General features: G+C 42.0%; 2 protein-coding genes across 2 annotated transcripts; one reads left to right on the top strand and one right to left on the bottom strand.

Moving 5' to 3' along the window:
• Window positions 1-313: 313 nt before the first annotated feature.
• FBXO48 (F-box protein 48) lies at window positions 314-4,683 on the bottom strand (the record flags this gene model as incomplete). The annotated part of the gene is made up of 2 exons (XM_030269384.4): window positions 314-2,921; window positions 4,192-4,683. Coding segments are annotated over 2 exons (654 nt in total), but the record flags the coding sequence as incomplete, so codon positions are not given.
• Window positions 4,683-20,145, top strand: APLF (aprataxin and PNKP like factor). Its single transcript, XM_072927629.1, has 9 exons — window positions 4,683-5,211; window positions 7,345-7,493; window positions 8,142-8,272; window positions 9,252-9,426; window positions 11,228-11,616; window positions 13,899-14,024; window positions 15,164-15,210; window positions 16,167-16,205; window positions 19,281-20,145. Exons 2-9 carry the CDS (start codon window positions 7,395-7,397, stop codon window positions 19,430-19,432), a joined length of 1,158 nt encoding a protein of 385 aa, XP_072783730.1. The 5' UTR covers window positions 4,683-5,211; window positions 7,345-7,394; the 3' UTR covers window positions 19,433-20,145.
• The last annotated feature ends 633 nt before the right edge of the window (window positions 20,146-20,778 follow it).

Raw genomic sequence — 20,778 nt, 5'->3', positions numbered from 1 at the left:
TGGTTTTGGAGATGCAGAAATAAAATGTTGGTCTGGGGGGCCCTCCAGCTGAGCTTCAGTGCTGGTTTTTTTGATATCCAGCTGTGCAGGGTTTTGTGCAGGAGGGAAGCCTTTTGTCCTCACAGAAGCCTGGCTGGTTTAAGGCCCTGTTGCATAGTGGAGTTGTATGGGCAGAAAACATTTGCAAACAGCTCTGCACACCAAAATTCATGTGCTCTGTATCCAAGGAAAACCAGGTGGGCAGGACGGTGAGTGGCAGGAAGGCCAGGTGATGCCCAGTGAAGGCTGACCTAAAACAAAAACTAGTCAGAGCTCAAGAATAAAGTAGGTGTTTATTAAAAGGTCTCAATGGATCCAGCTTGGACAGCACAAGAGCCCAGCCAGGGTTATACCCAAGATGAACCCAAAATGATCACAAAATGCACGCGCGCTCACGGGGTCTCTCACTTTTATAAGTTCTGGTTCATTTGCTTGTTGGATTTAAGTGTCCAGTTACAACTTTAGCCCATGAAGTCCCATCCTCCTTGTTTTTCTCTCTTCAGTCCACATTGTTTAATTGTTTCTTGGGCCTGAAACTTGGATCATTTGTCCTTGATCCCCAGATAGAGAAGGAATTGTTTTGTCTACCTACTCTGTGAAGAGAGCTTCCCATCCTCTAATATGAAGCTCAGAAGTGCATGCTAAAGCAGCAGAGAATCTGAAAAATAGAAAAGCTAAAACCTGAGGCATCACAGGTGGCTAATGGAAAGCCCTGGGCACCTTTCTGTAGCTGACACCTTCCAAGTGTCAGGGGCACAAAAATGGCATGAGAATGGAAACTCAGGGGGGTTTGCAAAAGTAGAACTTTGCACTTCAGCAAAAAAAAGTGTGGGTAAGAGGTAAGCACTGGAGTGGAAAAAGGGTTTCACCAGCCAAGGTGTGAGGGTAGCTAATGCATGCCCTGCGTGGTGAGGGCTTTACACGTGTGGTTTTAGCTGCTGAGCACACTCTCTGGGGAAGGACACCCACAGGAGTGCTAATTTAGGTACAATCTTCCTATTTCTTGCATTTCAGTGGCTTTTGTTGGCAGGGCAGAAGGGGCAAGAGATGAGCCCAAACCAGGAGGTGCAAGGAGGGCAGCACTGGATGCTGCTGGGATGTTTTTTAAGGGAAGGGAACACATCCATCCTGCAGCAAAGATGGGAGGCTGAGTAGATGGTGCAGGGGCAGAGAGGAGAACAGATGATCAGAATTGATGTAATGAAATCTCCAGGGGGGAATTAAGACCCTTAAAGGAAGGAGTCAGAGTAGGGAGAGGAAGAAAACTTTGTTTTTATGTGGATTTATATTAAAATATTTTTTTTCCCCTCAGTAATAGATTTTTCACAAGAATTTACACCACTGTTACTCCAGCTTTAAAGATGCAGGCCTTGTTGCATGCATGTTTAATTCCTAGATTAAAAGAGGCACAGCCACCTGATCTGACCAGAGACACAACAGATATTGAGGATTCTTAATGCTTATTCAAGAATGGGGAAAAGCTACAGCTAAGTGCACAGTGAAGTAACTGTTTTAGGCTTCATACTTGAATATTATTCTATTTACAAACTCTATCCTGAGACAAATACATGAGAATTTACAGCATAAGGGCCTGAGAGGAGGAGGAATAGGGGATAAATGTCAGGGAGTTACAGACTGGAGGTAACAGAGAAGGCTGGATGAGAAAGGTGAGGGACCAGATCCGTTATTGTGCAGTTTCCCTATGTTATGATTAAAAAACTGGGGAGTTTTGAGGTGATGAGAATGTACTGCTAGAAATGTTTTCTTCTTTATTAACTTAGATGCACTTTTTGCACTTTATACTCTCTTAAGTCAGGGTAAAACATTCTGTGAGCAGGGAGTGAAGCAGTACCCTCAATGTGCTTGGGTGTGCCTTTTTCTGTTGGTTTTATTTTTTTTTAATTTGCACTAACAATCTTGGAGCAGAACAGCTGACAATAGTGGAAGCAGTGTTTGCAATTCATTGATCTTTTTGCTACATCCTCTATATTTAGGAATGCTCTTTGCTCTGAGTTAAGACAGAAGTCACCCAGACTCGTTGGAGGTTAGGATTTTTCTTTTTTTTTCCCCTTTTTCTCTCAAGGATTTTTCTCCCATCTGTTGCCTAAAAAATGATAATAATGGTACTTAAGAGAGACAAAACATGTAGCCAAGGGGGATGGGGTGCACTCTTATAGGTGAGGGTTTATTTTTCCTTGGAAAGGGCAGAGATACAGAGAGATTTTAGTGAGGGGCTGGGCTCAGCTCCTCGCTCTCTCTCACTTTTGACTTGGAGGGGATTGCTGCCCAGAGGATTCTTTCCAGTGTCTGGATTTGTCCCTTCCCCTTCTCTGTGAGCTCTCATGTGCTGCTGATACAATACATTTCATATCAAAAGGTCAAACACACCTACCTTAGGGGTTGTTTTTTTTTTTTTAATATAAAAATCATCTCTTCTTAAACAAAAAGTGCAAACTGAAACGATAATCAGCATATTTTTGATAGTGCAGTAGAATGTTAAATTTATAAATATAAATTACAACTGAAGATTTAGTAGCCTTTAGAATTTTGCATAAAATTAATACACTAAAATGCAAATTTAAAAAAGATGCCCATAACTTTTTTTTGGAGACGTTTTCATCATAAATTCATAATCAGTTCAAAATCAGTTTCACAACTGCCATACAGTGTGACTGCCATTGGCAAAAGTTTTCTGAGTTGCAAGAATCAGCACTGGTTTATCATCTCTCAAGTTCTGCTTCCAAGATTTCTCCCCATGTGTCGACATCCATTGGATACATGCTTTTGTCTGGCAAACTGAATTGAGAAGGAATGTTGCTGTATTTTCCACTAAGCCATTCTTGCTTCACTTTGCTTTTCCAATAGTTTCTCAACAGTGTAATCTGGTGGAAAAAACATAGAGTCAGATTTCAGAATGGAACCAATTTAAAATGCAATCAATATTACAAGTTTATACTAGAACAGTAGTGCTAGAAAAGGGATTTGGAATGTGCCTTTGGCTATCTAGACCTTAACCCCAGGAAGGTGCAGTGCTGCCGAGAAGCAGAACATGTTCCACTTCCAACTTTTCTGTTCCTTCCTCAATTCTTTAGTGGTCAAGATGAAAAACCCAAACCAGGAATTTATCTTACTCCTTAAAAAAGGCACCTTTCACTTTCTGTTTAGGTTGTGACCTTTCTATAGTTTGGAGGCTGGCTGGGTTCTTCTCTTCTGCCAGGTACTTTAAGGACAAGAAAATGTAGACTTGGCGTGTTTGTAGCTTCTATTTCAAATCCCCTCCAGATAAAACTGACAATCAGCGCAGGGAGTTCAGGAAATTGCTGTGCAAGGGATGCAAGATCTGTACACTGAAAGGGTAACCACTATCTGCTCATGGCTGTGCCTCATACTGCAGAAAATTTATTGAAATGTCAGAATCCAGGGGCTGCTTTTGTTTCTTTTGTTGCTGCTTCTCTCTTTTCACCCCTCAAACACACCAGTTTAAATAAGGTGGGAGATTACCCTATAGCTGGCCCAGAGTAATGTGTGGAACCAGCTACCTGGTCTACCTTATCAACTCCTGATCTATCTCAGCTTCCAGGCTGGATTCATCAGTGAGAGATCATTCTGGAGCTGCACCCGATGCAAACTCCTCAGAGCAGTCTGCATCTGGGGCGATTTTCTAAAAAAAATTATAAAAACTCCTGCTCATTTCCTTTTCTATTCCCCATTTTTTTTTTTTTAAACTCCTGAATGCGTCTCACTTGAGATGCATTGAGACAGCACTACCCAGGATGCTTTTTCAGGCAGTCATTCCTATCCAGCACACCTATTCCCACAAATACAAGCAGAGAGCAGAAACTGCCGAGCGGAGTCATGTCCATTCTCTCTGCCTGAGGGAATGTGGCCTTTGCCCCGGGAAGGAGGACTAATGCGAGGGGGGAAGGTTGTATCCCGGGTGGGAAAAGGGCCAGCCTTGCTTTATTCCCAGTGTATTTATTCCCGGTGTATTTATTCCCAGCTGTCCGCCTGGCGGGACGCGCCCCGAGCCGCGCCACACCGCATCCCCCCTCAGCACCCCGGGCCGGGCGCGACATTGGATGTCACTTCCTTACACTTTTCTATTGGCCCTGGACATTCCCACCCGTGTCACTGCCGGTGAGGTGTTTTTACCTTCCAGGAGTAGCCGTGGCCCCGGTCGCCGTCGATCTCCCGCTGGCAGACGGCGCGCACGGCCAGGCAGTGCCGCCGCCACAGCCGCTCGCTGCCCTCGATGAGGCGGTGCCAGCCCTTGCAGGCCACGGACGCGTGGCACAGGCTCTCGACATCCAGCCCGCTGAAAATCCGGCAGCTGATCTCGGGAGGAAGGGCAGACACCAAGTCAGCCGCTCCTCCTCTCCCTCCCTCGGCGCTGTCGCGGTCCATCCCCGCGGCCCCGGGGCGGCGGAGCGTCACTGCGGCCTCTCCGTGCGCGGGCGGCCGCCGCCGGCGGAGCTCCGTGCCGGCTGCCTGCCTGCCGCCATGTCCCGGCCACCCTCCCGCGGGCCGCCGCTTTCGGGGCGAATCTCCGCACTTTCGGGGCGAATCTCCGCACTTTCGGGGCGAATCTCCCCACTTTCGGCTCCGCGGAGGCGGCGCCGCCGGGCGGCCCGGAGAAGCCGCGCGTCACGGGGCGGCCGCGCGTCATCAGCCGGCGGCGGCTCCCGCGGAGCTCGGCAGCAGCTCCGGTCCCGTCCCCGCGGCTCCCGCGGAGCTCGGCAGCAGCTCCGTGCCTGTTCCGGCGGGGCTCGGCAGCACCTCCGACCCTGTCTCGGCGATTCCTGCGGGGCTCGGCAGCGCCTCCGTCCCCATCCGGGCTGCTCCTGCGGAACTCGGTAGCACCTCTGGCCCTGTCCCGACGGAGCTCGGTAGCACCTCCGTCTCCGTCCCGGCTGCTCCCGCGGAGCTCGGCAGCACCTCCGACCCCGTCCCGGCGGCTCCCGCGGGGCTCGGCAGCACCTCCGACCCCGTCCCGGCGGCTCCTGCCGGGTTCGGCAACACCTCCGACCCCGTCCCTGCCGCCTTCGGCAGCACCTTCGACCCCGTCCTGGCAGCTCCTGCGGGGCTCTCCAGCACCTCCGACCCCGTCCCGGCGGCTCCCGCGGAGCTCGGCAGCACCTCCGTGCCCGTCCCGGCGGCTCCGGCAGCCTGGAGGTGAGGCCGGCCCGGCCCCGCGGAGGGAGCCGGGCCCGGAGCGGTTCGTGCCGCAGCCGCGGGGTTCCGAGGGCAGCGCTGGAGCTCCGAGGCGGCTCCGCCGAGGGTGGATGGGGCAGGGAGAGCTCGGCTCCCGCGGCGGGGATGTTTGGGAGAGTGGAGCATCCCTCATGGGAGGAAAGGCTGGGGGAGCTGGGCCTGATCAGCTTCGAAAAGAGCCGGCTGAGAGGGGACCTCATTCATCAGTATATCTAAGAGTGCCAAAAGAATGGACCGGGCTGTGCCCACTGGTGCAGAGCTGTGGGACAGGAGGCAGTGGGCAGATACTGATGCACAGAAGTTCCAGCTGGCTATAAGGACGAAATTCTTTCCTGTGCAGTGGCTGCACGTGGAACAGATTGCCCGGAGAGGCTGAGGAGTGGGAATATCTCTCAGTGGGATCTCCAGAACCATCTGGATGCCATCCCGTGCCATGTGTTCTGGGATGACCCTTCTTGAGCAGGGAGCTGGGGCTGGATGTCCCCTGGTGGTCCCGCTGAACCTCGCCCATCCTGGAGCTTTGTGAGACCCTGCAGAGCTGGAGGGGTGAGGCAGAGCTCAGCCTTTGGTGCTGCTCTTCTCAGGGTGACAAAGAGAAAGTTCAGCTGGTCAGTGTGTGGTCTCTGCAGTGCAGCAAGTTCTGGAAGGGTTGGTGTCGGAACTCAAAATGTCCCTCAGACATTTTTGGAGGTTCCAGGCCCAGGTCAGAAGCATTTGAGACCCTGGCAGGCAGCTGGAAACAGCTGTGATTTTGGGTTTGAGCCATGGAATGATTTACCAACCTTGCAGGAAGAACAAGAAGTCACAAAAGTTTAGATATTATAGTAGAAGTAGTCACAAAGTACAGGGAAGAATTTTTGAGTGCTGTACAGGGGGGTTTCCGTTTTTTACATGGGGGTCAGAGGGTTTAAGATGGAGGGATTTGGGCCTGCCCTGTCCTCCCTCTTTCTTCTTCCTTACCTCCATGTTCTTGGTGATGTTGGCACTCACAGATTGGTTTAGAGTAGAAAAGCACCATTTAATATAGGTAATAGGCATTGGGGAAAAACTGTAACCATGTCACACGTAATGTACATATAAAAGATAGAAAAGCACCATTTAATATAGGTAATAGGCATTGGGAAAAACTGTAACCATGTAACACGTAATGTACCATATAAAAGACAGCAGCAGCCCTGGGCAGGGGGAGAGAAGAAGCAGTCAGGAGTCAGAGAGGATGTCAGGGTGTGTGTGTGCCTCTGCCTGAGCTGTGAGCAAACCACAGCAGCTCAAGGAGAAAATCTTCTAGATAACTTGTAATAAACAACCATGAGACTGAACAACAGAGACTGCTGAGCCTTTCTTTGGAAGCTCGGGTTGGAGGAGAAGTTTTTTCACCACGCAGAGCCACCCCTGACCGAGGGTGGTCTTCAGCAGGTTGGCAGAGACACCCTAGTGCTTCTGTGCAGGGAATACTGCACCAGTTAGACTAGTTTTTCCTTGATTTTTTATGCTGGTGAATTGAGTAGTGGAAGGGCAATGTGCTGAAGGAAAAACAGTTGCAGTTTGGGTGTGCTTTCATAACCTAAAAAGCTTTTCAGATGCAGTGGCTCTGAATTGAGGCTTTTGAAACTAGCGCCGGTGTATCTAGTGTCACCTCGATAGCCTGTGGTGAGAACTTGCTGGGAAGTGCTTGATCCATTGGGCATCTGGTCCTGAAAACTGCATCCTAAAATCGTTGCCTGACTTTTAGGATAGGATCAGATTTTGGGGAGTTGTGCAGATTTACCATAAAGCAAATTCTGAGATGCAGTTTCAGCTTTCTCAAAGTTTTGTCATGGCAGCAACCAGTGTAAATTATGTACTTAAACCCAAAAACACCACAGTCGTGGTCAGCAGTTATTATAGAGTCTTTTGTTCAAAACTCTTTAGGTGTGAGGTAAAAGGAAGGTGCATTTATTTCCTCTGTAAGCTGATGCTAAGAGGATGTTGATGGTCACTCTCAAACTGCATTTGTTAATGGCAAACATTCAGACCAACTTTTGTGTTTGACTCAAAAGTTCATGTTTATATTTGCAGCGTGTGAGTAGATAAAATTGTCTTTTGTTTTGTCAGAAAAAAATCAGGAGGCTGATGCAGAAGCACCAACTGTTCATGCTGTTGAGATGTCCTGTATTCCATTGTTAATGGAACCAGCATGTGCCAGCTCTGAGGTACAGGGAGCTGCAAAAATGAGGAATAATGATGCTACCTCCAGATTTTTGGTGGGTGTTTAAGATTTTAATTAAGTTTAATATTTGTAAGCACGTGTTGAAAGTTAAGGAGGTGTTATGTTCTCTATACAAATGAAATGTCAGCCTTTGCTGTGGTTGAGATCCCTGGGGTGGACTGGCTCAGGAAATTCAAAAGGATAGTGTTGTTTTCAGTAAATAATGAATGTGACTCTCAGAGATTTAGAGTCTGGTTACTTTCTGGAGAAATAAATTGTAGCAATGCAAGAAAGATTTTATGTTTGCAGCTTTTTGCTGTTTTTTTTCTTGGACAAATAGGCTTTTGTTAAACTTGCTCTTTCTGTTTTATCTATGTAGGGAAACTAGAGCAAGGTGGTGGTAAAGCTCTTCTATGGATCTTTCAGTTTGTAGCCTTTTAGAAATTTATTCCAAATATCTAAGAATATTCTGTTTCATTTTCTTTTGTTTTTACTGCACAAAGGTTCCTATAAATGTTGTTTTTCTGAGTGGATGGAAACTGCAAAAAAAAAAAGTAAAATATTTGAGCAATGGCCCCCATACAAAAAGTAGGTTGTTATCTAGACAGCTTTTGAAGGGCATAACTGAGTGCAAACTGTGGTCTGGTTTCCCACCACTCTTCTGTAACTGGATAAAGGCACTAACCAGTAAATGTTCTTTCAGGTTCCTCTGTCTGACGATAATGAAAGCAAACAGTCAAAATCTATTCAAAGAAAGAGAGTGCTTCCATCTTGGATGCTGGAAAGAGATCTTCTGGTGCAGAGGGTTTCCAAGCCTGTTATGACAGGAGGTAGGTTTGCAGTGGGACAACGATTGCGTTCCAATATGCATTTCTGTGCTTTGATACAATTTTTACAATTATAATGATGGTGGTAGGAAGTATAATTTGCTACTTCTCTTTCCATGCTCTGTGTGGGGCAGCTGACAAAGACTGACTTCTGTTGTCTCCTTTGTCATCAGTCCTATGGGTGTTGTAGAGCTCTTTTTTCATCAGTTAATTTTCATTCTGTTCTTTTTTTTTTAATGCCAGATAATAAACTCTGTTTGTACAGCTGAGCGTTGGATGTTCAGGAGCCCTTTCCTATAAACTTGACTATTTTATATGTAAATTCTAAGTAGTTTCTGTCTCTTTAATTCCTAACCTTCTCCACACTGATGTTTTGCTCTTCTAAATTTAGATTCTTAATTTCACAGGTTTTGCAGGCAGAAGGGTTTGGTCATGTGTCCTCCACCACACTGCCTATTCTTTTCATCTAAAGCTAGTTTGGAAAAAATTACAAGATGACAAAGGAAAGCTGTCTTTCAGTATTTTTTTCTTACATCCCCCCTCTATATCTAGACTTTTCCCTCCTGCCATATTTATATAAAAATTGCATGGTGTTGAGTGCTGTACTGGTGTGATAGTTTTCATATGTTTGTTCTTTTGTTTTGTATTTTTGGGAGAGTGGGGTTTGCTTGTCCATTTGTTTGTTTCTCTGCCAGTGCTATAACTTTTGTTATATGTGTGAATATAATGTTTATTTCAAAGACTGAATGTTTTGGTTGTGTTAGTGTTGAGATTAGGAGCTGTGTGTTGGAGATGTATCTGAAGGCTGATTTGAGGGAACTGGGGACACATGCAAACATTGGAATTGTTTAAAAAGTCTTTCTCACAACTGCTGCTGTTTCTCATGCCGTGTGCCCAGTGCTCTGCTTTAATAATTTCTAGTGTCAGGATTTCACGAGAAAGTTGCATTCCAAAAGTACCCATTGTCTTTTTTTTTTTTAAGGTAGCAGAAAGAAAAAAGGCCAAGGAAGGGGAGAAGGTCATACAGAGTCATTCAACTCAGAAGTACGTGTACAGCAGAAGAAAAGATTGGCTTCTGAAGAAACTATAGAGGATTTTGAAGGTGGAGAGCAAGATCAAGGGAAAAGGAGCTGCCTTTCTATCCCTGTTTGTTCATCTCAGGTAACTTTTTGGCTCAGGGCAGAATTTTGGCTTTAAGGTTAATTGAAACAAACTGTGCATGGAGAACAAGTAGTAGTAGTAGTTTTGGTATAACAGTGGTCCACTAGGTCCATTAATGACAGCTGCTGAGCTGTTTTCTCTTTGCCAGGTTATAAAATGAGTGACTACATAATGAATTATTAAATTTTGCAATCTGTAAGTAGGAAATCTTACTTATTTTCACCTAATAATTTCATAAATCATTTTAATCTCAAGTACAGTTCAAGAAATTGCTTTCAGGACTTTGCAGAGAAACTGATGTACTGGGGCAAGCAAGAGTAGTAACCATAGAGAGCTCTGAAAGACTGTAATTTGGATATCAGAGCCTAAATCATGGTCCTGTTGTCGTGTTTGAGGTGATGGAGAGAATGTTCTGTAGGGAAGAAAGCAAAAATATTTGAATTGTTGTGGTTGGCAGCAGCCACCAGAAGCTGTCCCAGTGCTGAGTTTCCCTGGATCACAGCCTGGTGTGTAACCAAGCATCAGTGTGAGCCTTCTGTGTCCTCATGCACATACAGGCAGTGGTGGAAGAGAACTCACAAGTGGCAGTGGCAAATAACAGTAATTTATGCTTTCTTTTGCAGAGGAAGATTTATTTCTTAAATTGCAGTTGATTGCTGAGCTGTATTTTGGGAGTTGTCTTTGAGTCACTAAATATGCTTCTGTCAGGATCATCTGATGTTAATGCTGACTTTGCCCTTCCTTAATCAAGTTGCTGCTCAAATGTAATTGGTTTTGGATAACATTTTATGAGACTTGCTTGGAAAGGAACAAAAACAGGAAATCACTGGCTGATTTTCAAGCTCTGCAAAACACACCTGTGTAAACTAAGTCTAAATTTACTGGAGGGGAAACATAGATAATCTTTAGAAAGCACAGACCTTTGAATAGTTCTATGATGTATCAAAGTAGTTCAGCCTTGAATGTAATATGCTTCCAGATTGTCAGGACAGTTTTTTCCTCAGTTGTGTATTTCATATTTTTTTTCTAAAGAACACACTTCTTATTTTAAATGTACATTTTTTTCCCCAAAATTTAAAATGCAGTTAGTGTCAAAACTGAAATATTTGCTTAATGGTGTCTATGACAGACTGTTGTGATTTAGAGTCGTGAGCCGAAGCATTTAAGATGTATCAGTGTGGGATTAACCTCAGGATATGTGTCCTGACTTCCCATATATCTTCTGTATAGATAAATACATATATACTCCATGTATCTTGGTGCTTAAATTATTAAGAAACTCATTAAATTAGTAAGTGATTCCTTAATCATTTAAATTGATTAATGGGTAGGAGTCTACACTCTTCTACAGTCTACTACATCTTCACCTGCACAATCCCCATTAATTTTTCAGGAGCAGTACTTTAAATTGTAAGTTAATTTAAACTAGTTCTTGGACTGTTCACAAACTGAGGTGATGAGAAGACAGGTCATGTGAGGGAACTGAAGCTGAGGAAGGAAACTGTTAGATGAGTTTTTCTTTGAAGAGAAGTTTTTCTTTGAAGAGAAGTTTTTCTCTGTGTGTTTCCTGAACTTGAGGTTTTCATTCAGCAGCTGTGTTTAGCAGTGAACTTGAGTTTGGGAGGTGGAGCAGAAGGTTTTTAAAGTCTAGACCAGATGATCTTTCAAGGTTTTTTCTAACTTGGGCTGTTCTGTGACTGATTTTGAAAGCAGAGATGGTGAGGCACAGTTTTACTTCAAACCTTTTAATTCTGAGGAGTGTACATTTTCATGTTCTTCAAAATGTAACCTTATTCCACAGAATACATCTGGATTTCCTCTTGAGACTGTCATGAGAGATACGGAAGGAAGTGGCAAGGCTGGAACAAAGAACCCTGGAAGTTCTCTGGAAAAAAATGATCGTCAGCTGCAGAGCAAATGGACTAAAAGAGTAGGTCAGAACTCCAGTGAAGAGAACAGAATTGAGGAAACAGAAACCAAAGAGCACATTGCTGGTTCTACAAGCCAACAAACTCACTGGGGCAGGACTTCCCAATATCTTGGTGCCCAGGAGGGCGTTCTTGAGCCTGATGCAAATCTGGACTGCAGCACTGAGGTTTCTGATTCAGCCAGAAGTGCAGATGCTTCAGAAAGCTCCAAAAAGATGCAGCATAAGAGGATACCTTGCAAGTATGGAAGTAGCTGTTACAGGTAAAGCAAAATTAAAACTAGCTTGGTGTAGCTTGTTATTCAGAAATAATGTATTAGCTATGGAAGAGAAAATTGTAAAGTTGTTATAAGCTTTGATTTGGAAAAAACCCTTTTGTTGAACAGGGGTCTGATGAGAAACAAATGACAGAACATTTTTTATAATGTTATAATATGTGCTTATTAGCTATGCACTTCTCTGCTTCCTTGCATTTTGTGGGGTATTGTTGCACTACACATAGAATATAAATTAGCCAGGTAAAGCTAAGATAAAATAGGATGTTTCTACTGAGCATCTGAGGTAGGACATGTTCAAGAGATAGGACATGTTTGAGGTGCTCCACAGGTAATGTATAATTTGAGGAGCATCATCTACTGGCCAAGAGACTCCTGAAACCTAGTGAAAAGAACTTGTACATCACAACTCTTTCATTGCTCTTCCTCCTTTCTCTCCTGTTTCTTTTCTTCCCCTCCTTCAAGAATGGCTGTTTGGTGTTGTCCAAGTAGGTCTTGAATCAACATTTTAAAAGGAAATAAATATCTCCTGAAATACAATAAACCTGCTAATTGACAACTATTAGTCCTCCTTTCCTTGGCAGCTAGGATGCTGTATGTATCTTGATGTAGGAATAAGGATTAAAATTACTTCAAAGAACATCAGTTGCTGCTGTATCCCTTTCAGAAGATAAATTTTGTTTCATGTGACTGAGAATTCTTGCTGTTACTGCAAGTATGTTAGTTCTGTGCATGAAGAAAACAAAGTGGCAAATGGCCTCTAAATTATTTAATTTCATCCCATTTATTTTTAATGGGGAAAGAAGTAGGCAGCCAGTCTGAATTTGTCACAAGAAGTGATGCTTCATGAGAATTTGTTATGGAATAAAAGATGGCAACCTTGCAATAGTTTCTGGTGAAACATTATTCAATTATCCCACAGTTTGTAGAAGCACCAAAAGACCAGGACAAGAAGCCTATCACCTATGTAAGTAGATCCAAGGGATCTTTGGTAAGTGGCTTGTAGAAGAGTTTATCTGTAGCTTGCTTGTGGAGTTTCCTGAGTGAAAGATACCTGGCAAATGGAGATTTAAATAATTAATACTAAATATCTGGTATAAATGCCAAAAGGAGGCCTGAATGGCCAGCAGAGCTCACGGTGTTTAAGTCATCCTTTTCTGTAACAAATGCTCTTTTGTTATAGTGGTAGTTGAAGGGCTAAAATGAATATTGGCTCTCCTCTGTGAAGTTCAGAAGAGGTACTTGGTGAGTTCAGAGGAGTTTCTCTGATCAGTGAGGAAGTTTCTGTGTGTGGGGGTGGCTGCACAGTCCTTGGTGTGTTCCATACCTGCTTCTAAATGCAGCTGTAGCAAGTCTGAGCTAAAGCAGTCACTACTCTGTAGCTGAAAGTTGATTTTCCTCCTGCTTGAGGCAGGCAGCTCACTTCTATCATTTGCACAAACACACTAAATATTATGTACTCTGGGAATGATTGAGGTAATCAATCAAGTATTTTGCAGATGTCTTCTGGAAAATAATTTATTTTGAAATCTCTCATTCTTGCTTCTCAGTATTATGCTTGGAAAAAAAAGTCTTCAAGAAATTATAGGGAAAAAGTAGATTTGCTTTTGCTACTGGTATGTTAATTTTGATGTAATTTTTTTTAGCCTGTTTGGGTCTATCAGATGAATTTCGCTAAGGTGGGAACTTGATTTTCTGTGTTCTTTTTCAACAGTTCTAGAAAGAAGACAACTCTTCTTTGAGTGATGTTTATGACTGCCTAGTCTTGAGTGGTGTGTGTACAAAGTTCTTGCCTAGAAGTGGTAGAAATGTTCTTTCAGTGATGCATAAATTTGCGTTCCCTACTTGTTCACCTTGGATTCAAGTGTTGTAGAGCAAGAAATTGTGGATGATGGTCTTGTGCTGTCCTCACTAACATTGGTGTAACTCAGCTACACGTGGAGTTGTTAAGGTCTTATGGTACAACTTCATGTCAGCATGCTAATTTGTAATTCAAATAAAGCCTTCTGTGCATGTGTTGGAGGTCTGAAACTTAAAGCTGATGGGAAATAGGAAAATTCCTGGTTTAACCTCTGTTGCAGCAGGTGCCAAGACAAAATTTCTTCTGTTATCCTGAAAGTAGGTCATACATTCTGCATCAAGTTAAACATTAAAATCTCCTCTTCATGCAGCCACAGGAAAATGAGCTGTCAGTGATGCAGTAACATGTTTTATATGTCCTCTCTTGCCTTGAGATGGGTCCGTTTCAGTGTGTATTTGTCTTTTTGCAGGAAGAATCCCATTCACTTCCAGCAGTTCAGTCACCCTGGTGATGATGACTATCACCAGGTGGAGGTGGTGGCTCAGGGTGACAATGACAGCAGGCCTGAGTGTCCCTATGGAACAGCTTGTTACAGGTGAGAAATCACCTGCTGTAGGTGAGTTACAGGCTTGTTTAGATTAATGACTAATTCTTGATGTTTACTTTGGCTGTAGCCTTCCAAAATGTACTGCTTACCCTTAAAGCATCCAAGTCTGTGCATATTTTTAACATTGACTCAGTAAAAATCACTATTTTGGTAATTATGTCAGCTGTCAGAGATGAAAACTTGACTGTTCAAAGATCCTATTCAGTGACCTGGAGATCAACACTGTATCTCTTTTCAACATTCAGTAAATTGTTCTTTGATATAAGCAATTTATTGTTACATGTTGTTCTTGATCTGTAACTTTTAGTTTAAATTTTGGTAGTGTATTTTTTGTGGTTTTGTAAAAAAACTATTTTAATCAGTATTTGATTTGTTACAAAGCATAAGTGAGGTAACAGCAATAAAATCCAGTTTATGTCTGACTGCTGTTTCTTTTAAGCACTGTTGATTTTCTTCAAAATATTGTTGTATTCAATTTGTTTTTCAGTATCTAGGTTTTACATATTTAGCAGGCTGCATAATTACCACAATGGACAGAAAAATATATTTTGAGGCAATAGAATTCCTGTGGGAGCATATTGAAACTGGTGGCTGCTGTTAAAGATTGTTCCTGCACAGAAACATTTTCTGTGGTCTCCATGAAATTTAGCAAAATGAGGACAGCTCTTAGGAAAAAGCCTTGGTGATACTCAGCTAATGCAGAAAAAGTGGTTAGCTTAAAAACACCTATGAGATGAATTTTCCATCTCAGGCTGAGTGATACAGATTTATATAAGTATAAATTGCCAACATACTTCTCAGGAGTACAGTGGATGCTTTATCTAAACCCCAAACTAGATCTCCTTCCAGATAAAATAAACTCTGTGTTGCATTAATTGGTAATTTCTTAATCTGTGTTTCATTCTTTGGGGATAGAGGAAAGGAGGCACCCATGAAAAATGGATTATTCTTCTGATGAAGCAACAGATATAATTTGAAGGGATTTTGTGTTAATTTTGTTGTCTTTATCTGTTGGCTATTACTTGACTAATAAGTAAAAATTATCCATAAAATACCAGGGAATTCTGCACTTTTAAAATGTGGAACAAAGTGATGGAATCAAGCTTATACTGTTTTCTTCTTTGCAGGAAGAACCCCCAGCACAAGGTGGAATACAAGCACAGTGCACCTCCAGGTGGGCCTGTTTGTTCAATATTACAGAATCACAGAAAATTCTGAATTGGACCATCAAGTCCATCTCAATAAAATGCTTTATTCTCCCTGCAGGGAATAAAGTTTCATTTCTAGCTCCCTCTGTAATAGGATTATTTTTTTTTCTGAGATTTTTTTTAAATAAGAAATTCAGAGGTAAGATAAAATTTTAGGGTATTCTGGTGCTCTAAACAAAATACTGCAACCATATCTGCCATCTTTTTGTGTTGGGTTGTTTTTACCAGTGATTTTCTTACTGTTGAGAGCTAATTTTTGCATATATGTTCTCTTGAGGCCTGGAGGAAATATAAGTAAAACTGAATTTGAGTTCCTAATATAACACTTTGTAGTCTTTTTATATTCCAGTAACTTGATTTGGTAAAAACCCACAGGGGAATGTGCTGTTTACATTTTTTCTGCTCTTAAAGAATTGGAAGGGATACTTCTTGGTTTTTTTTTTTTGGGTGCTTTCTCTTGATTATTGGATTGGAGTTTTTCCACATGAAATCACAATGCAATAAACAGTAGTTTAGAGGAGAATACTTATGAAAATGTCATGATAATATATTTTACTTTGAAGATTGAGGGCTATGACATTATTAAGAAAGAATAGCATTTATAGAAACAGTAGTGCAAAGTATTTAAATGCCCTAAAATATTCCAATTTCATGCTTAAAAACCCCCAGTCAGAATTGATGACATTTGTCTACAGATGGCAGGGGTAATAATTTTAAGGAACAATTTATCTGGGTAATCTCTTGGGAACGATTCAAGACAAAGACAGTATTTTTGGGGCATCAGAGTAGCTTTTATAGCTGTAAGTACAGCACAACCATTTCAGCATTTGTTTAATAGTTGAGTTTCCTGTTGTAGCAGCTCTAAGAATAACCCTTATGGCAGAGTTCCCTCTGTCCTGACTGACAACTTCCCTTTCTTTAGTAACTGGAAGAGGAACACGACAGCCAGCTCCAAGCAATGGTGAGTATTCCATAAGTACAAGTGGGCACATCAGCCTGGGACACAGTTGGTCTGCTGTGGCTCTTTTTGCCTTTAATGGGGATGGAGATGGTTAATACTTATAATACTGGATAATACTTAGCTGAGCAGAAAGTAGTCATTATTTTAGTAAAATCCTTCTTGTTTTCTTACAAGTTTTCTTTCAGTTGCATTTGTGCCAGTCTTCCTGGATAATCTGTATGATATAATATAATACAATATATATAATCTTTTCCTAGAAGCAGACAAGAAAACAAACATATTTTAAGGAGAGACACATATGGCTAAATGGTGTTTTCCATCTCTGACCTTTAAATAACTTCCTGGTGATAATCTGTGCATGTGCTGATGAACTTGCTTACTCTTACAGTGAGGTATTGAGGTTTCAGGGCTTGTTAGGATCAAAGAATAGAAGTTTATGTATGTTGGGGGCACACAGATTCAAGTTTTAAACATGCTGCCTTGGTTTGAAAGACTGTTGTCTTCTAAGGAAGGCAGGATCCTCCCTTGAAATGGAAAATGTAAACCCCCTCCCTCTGAAATACTATAACTTTGAAATTAAAAGGCTCTCAGGCAAAGATATGAGGATAGGAATAACAGTTCTTTACTAGGAAAATTAAAAATACAAATGCAATAATACAAAAACAAACAAACAAACAAACAAAACTACTGACAGAGTCAGAGCAGGCCCTGAATGAAACAGGCTGGGCTGTGTGCATATCTAAAACTCCAGATCTATTCTTGAAGGTTTTAAATTGCAGCTGTGCCTCTCATAAGTTTCTTACCAAATATTAGGGTGCCCCCTGCACCCTGTGTGTGCAGGGGTGACTCTGAAGGAAGAAGTGCTGCTCTTGTAGCATGTAAAACTTGCACACAGAAGTGAAATTCAGTCTGTCAAATTCAACTTTTCTTACTCAGAACCAACTGGGGAATAATTGATATTCTGCACACATGGGAAAGAAGGGAATTAATTTATTAAGTTCTTTTTATATTTACTATTAAAAAAAATAATAATGTCTTGTTGACTGGCTTACTTAGCTCTGTGGAGGACAAAGCTTATAAAAGGTGGTGCTCAGCAAGTTCACACCCAAGGCCATCATACCACACTCTGCAGGATCAGACAGACAGTAAGGGCTCCATTAACCTTTATTTTGTCATATTTGGCACAACTGCACCATTAGACACAGCAGGATTAAATTCCCTACAAGTGCATTTAAATTCCACCAGCCAAGAGAAGAGGGGAGCCCTCCACATGAAGTTAACATGTTTAGCTTTTAAGTCCAATTACTGCCAGAATTGCCTGTAGAGAATGTTCTGAAAAATAAGCTGAGGCAAATTACTGGGGAATAATTGTAGGGAAGGAATTGAAAAAAGAAGTCAGAGTTATGCTGTTGTTAAATTGTCACTACTGAATGACTTGTTGCTACTGAGATGAATAACACCCTGTAGCCATGGAATATGCAGGATTCTCCTACATACTTTTGTGTAGGTTTTCTAGCAAACTGATAAGCTCACTTGAAAATAGAATGTTTAGGAAGGAGCAGTCAGCAAGCTTTTTTCCCCCACATCAAGGAGATACTTCCAAAGAAAGTTTCAAGGTCATCTTTATAGATAGGCTACTAGAGAAAAGGCAGATTTGGAGCTTAATCATCAGCTTTGGGGGCTGAAGGGCTGAATTAAATTACAGCAGAAAGAAGTGGAAAGGAAAGGCATAAGAGGATGTGCATCACTCCCTGCTAAAATCAAAGCATTGATATATGGGGAGGGAGAGGATAGCATGCACTTCTTACATTTGTAAGAAGAATATGAAAGTTATCAGTATTTTGACAGCATTTCTGCTTCTGCTGTAAAATACTCACAGTGCTGTGAAAGTGGCAAAGGGCTTTTCTTTGATAAGCAGCTCTTGGGTTTATTATTCTCATAACTTTAGTCTGAGAAGGGAGATTTTGTTCTTACTTTATTCAGCATCTTAATTTTTAACCCTTCCTCTCCGAGACATAATTAATTCTGCATGATTAATCACTATAGTCTGATTCTGCTAAGAAATTCTGCTGGTTATGTGTCTTGGTTTGAGACAGATTGGGAGGAAACATCCTGAAATGAGCATGCCTTCCCAATTATGGCATGATTAATTTCCTCTGAAGTCTGTTCAACAATAAGGCAGCAAGCATACAAAGGCAGGTAATTCTGCAACAGGAGCATTCTCACTCACAGAAAAGTGTGACTGAAGGAGGCTGTAGTCTGGCTACATGAGGTACTGGTGGTGGTGTTCGTGTCTGGAGCTCTGACCTGAGGTTTAAAAAGTTAGCTGAGAATTGCTTATGGTTAATTAAAGGAGTTAGGAGTTGGGCTGTGGTCTGTAGCTAAAGAAAAAAAATATATATTTATAGTTTCATATGAAAATTGGTTACAGCTGCTCAACAGATAAGTTAGCTAGACTGATATCACTGCATGGTTATTTCTATATGAGGTAAGAATGCAAACCTGGGAGGGTGGGAGGCAGAGGAATGAACATGATTTTACTCAGAGGTGTGACTTAAGGATAAATGAGATACGATTGGAATATTAACAGGGCATGGCTAGTTAGGAATTTTGGACATTTAAAAAAAGAGGGGTGACAGATGTTGAGAGCAAGGCTGAAACACATCTACCAAAATGCATTTCTGAAGGAAATGAGTTTCAGAAGGGAAACACAGACTATCCAGCATGAAGACAAGTGGAGAACATAGGAGGTGAGTGATATAGATTTCCTTCTCATGTGAAGCTATTAGCTTCCAAAGACAATATAAAGGATGGATGGATGGATGGATGGATGGATGGATGGATGGATGGATGGATGGATGGATGGATGGATGGATGGATGGATGGAGGCAGAAAATTCAGGGTCAGAGTAGCCATTTAGCAATAGCTAGAGGCATAATTGGAATATAGATGTACTGTTTAGGTGATTCTTACTTTTGAGGAGAGACGTTTTTACTCTGTGGGCTCTGGGAGGGATCTTGAGCTCTACATTTACATTTACATTTACATGAATACATGACATTTTTGTCCCTACAGGAAAAAGGGCTGTGAAGGACAGTGTCAATGATGGTGAAGCCAATGAATATGACCTCAATGACAGCTTTATAGACGAGGAGGAGGAGGAGGAGTGTGAACCTACTGATGAAGACTCGGACTGGGAACCAAGTTCAGAAGAAAAGGAGGACTAAGATGTTGACACACTTGTACAAGAAACATGGAGATTTGTTAGGATCAAAAAATAGCTGCTGAGAACGGCCTTACAAATGTCCAGTGTGGTTGTGTTAAAACATGGTTGCACAAAGGAGAGGAATTGTTTGAAATTTTTTTTCTCCATGATGTAGGCTACAGGAAGATAATAATGGGGGTGAGGGGGATTCTGCAAAGCCTTTCTTATCCATATATATTATTTTGGGGCTGGTATGGTGTTTGTTTTATTTCATGGACCCAGAGGAGAGAACTCTGAAAACTTTCATGGTTGGTTTTTTGGTAGTTTTTTTTTTTTTTTTTTTTGCAACACCATTGGTATCTCATATTTTGAAATACAATTTTAAAGGTTGTTAAAACTTCATCTTCCTGTGCTTGAAAGAAATACTGATAGGAAAGCCTAAGCCATTTTTATTACTGAGTTAGTGCAGTTTTAAACTTCATTATTCTGCTTCCATCTTTTCCAGGTGTTGTTTTGTTTGTTCTTTTGAGGTACAGTAGTTAAATACAGGTTGTCTAAATCACTTGAGAACAGGATCTCAGTGTATTGAACCACTTGATTGGCTCAACAAGTGTTATTTGCTTTAATTACAACAGTTCTTCTTCTGTGTACATCGCTGGAACTGTGTCCAATCCTCAGCAAAGTCTTGATGACTGTATTTTTGCACAATTAAACTTGTAATGTACAGTGGAAAAAGCATATAACTGTGTCTTTGATTTCTGAAGATGTTGTTGGAAGGTCTTGCCTTCAGCGTGTTCATCACTCCCCTGAGCTTCCTGGAAAGCAAGTTAAAAGGTTTTACTAAACCTCATTACACAACCTTGGCACTTGGAAACTTCCATTCCTGGAGGGTCATCTTGGTTCTTACAGATTCTGCTGAAAGGGGAAGCGTTCTCTTGGAGGGATTTCTCTGATAAAAACGAAGCACCAGTGTGGCCATATGATATCTGAGAACTGTTTCTTGATAAAAAAAGGATATGGAGCCAGCTAGAGGGGGATAGAAAAGAGAGCAGAGAGGGAGAAGGAGAGACAGAGGGAGAAATAGAAGACAGGGACAGCATTACTGCCGGGACACAGGGGCATCCTTCCATTTCTGTGGGAGTCCAGAGCTTCCCTCTGGCTGCCCTGGCAGGTCTGGGACCCTGGCAGGGGTCAGGAACCCCCCTGGACAGAGCCCCCAGAGACACTGTCTGTGATCTCTGTCCATGGAAAAGAGTTTTCAATCTTACAGGATGAATTACCAGCTCTGAGTGTTTGATATGAATAATAATTAATTGTGTTACAGGTGCAAAAGTAAAATTTTAGGTTTCTAGATTAGGGGTCCAAAGG

The sequence above is a fragment of the Taeniopygia guttata genome, chromosome 3 (assembly GCF_048771995.1).
Source record: "Taeniopygia guttata chromosome 3, bTaeGut7.mat, whole genome shotgun sequence".
NCBI classification, from domain to species: Eukaryota; Metazoa; Chordata; class Aves; order Passeriformes; family Estrildidae; genus Taeniopygia; species Taeniopygia guttata.
Note: the sequence above shows the minus strand (reverse complement) of the source record. Positions and strands in the feature narration are given on the sequence as shown.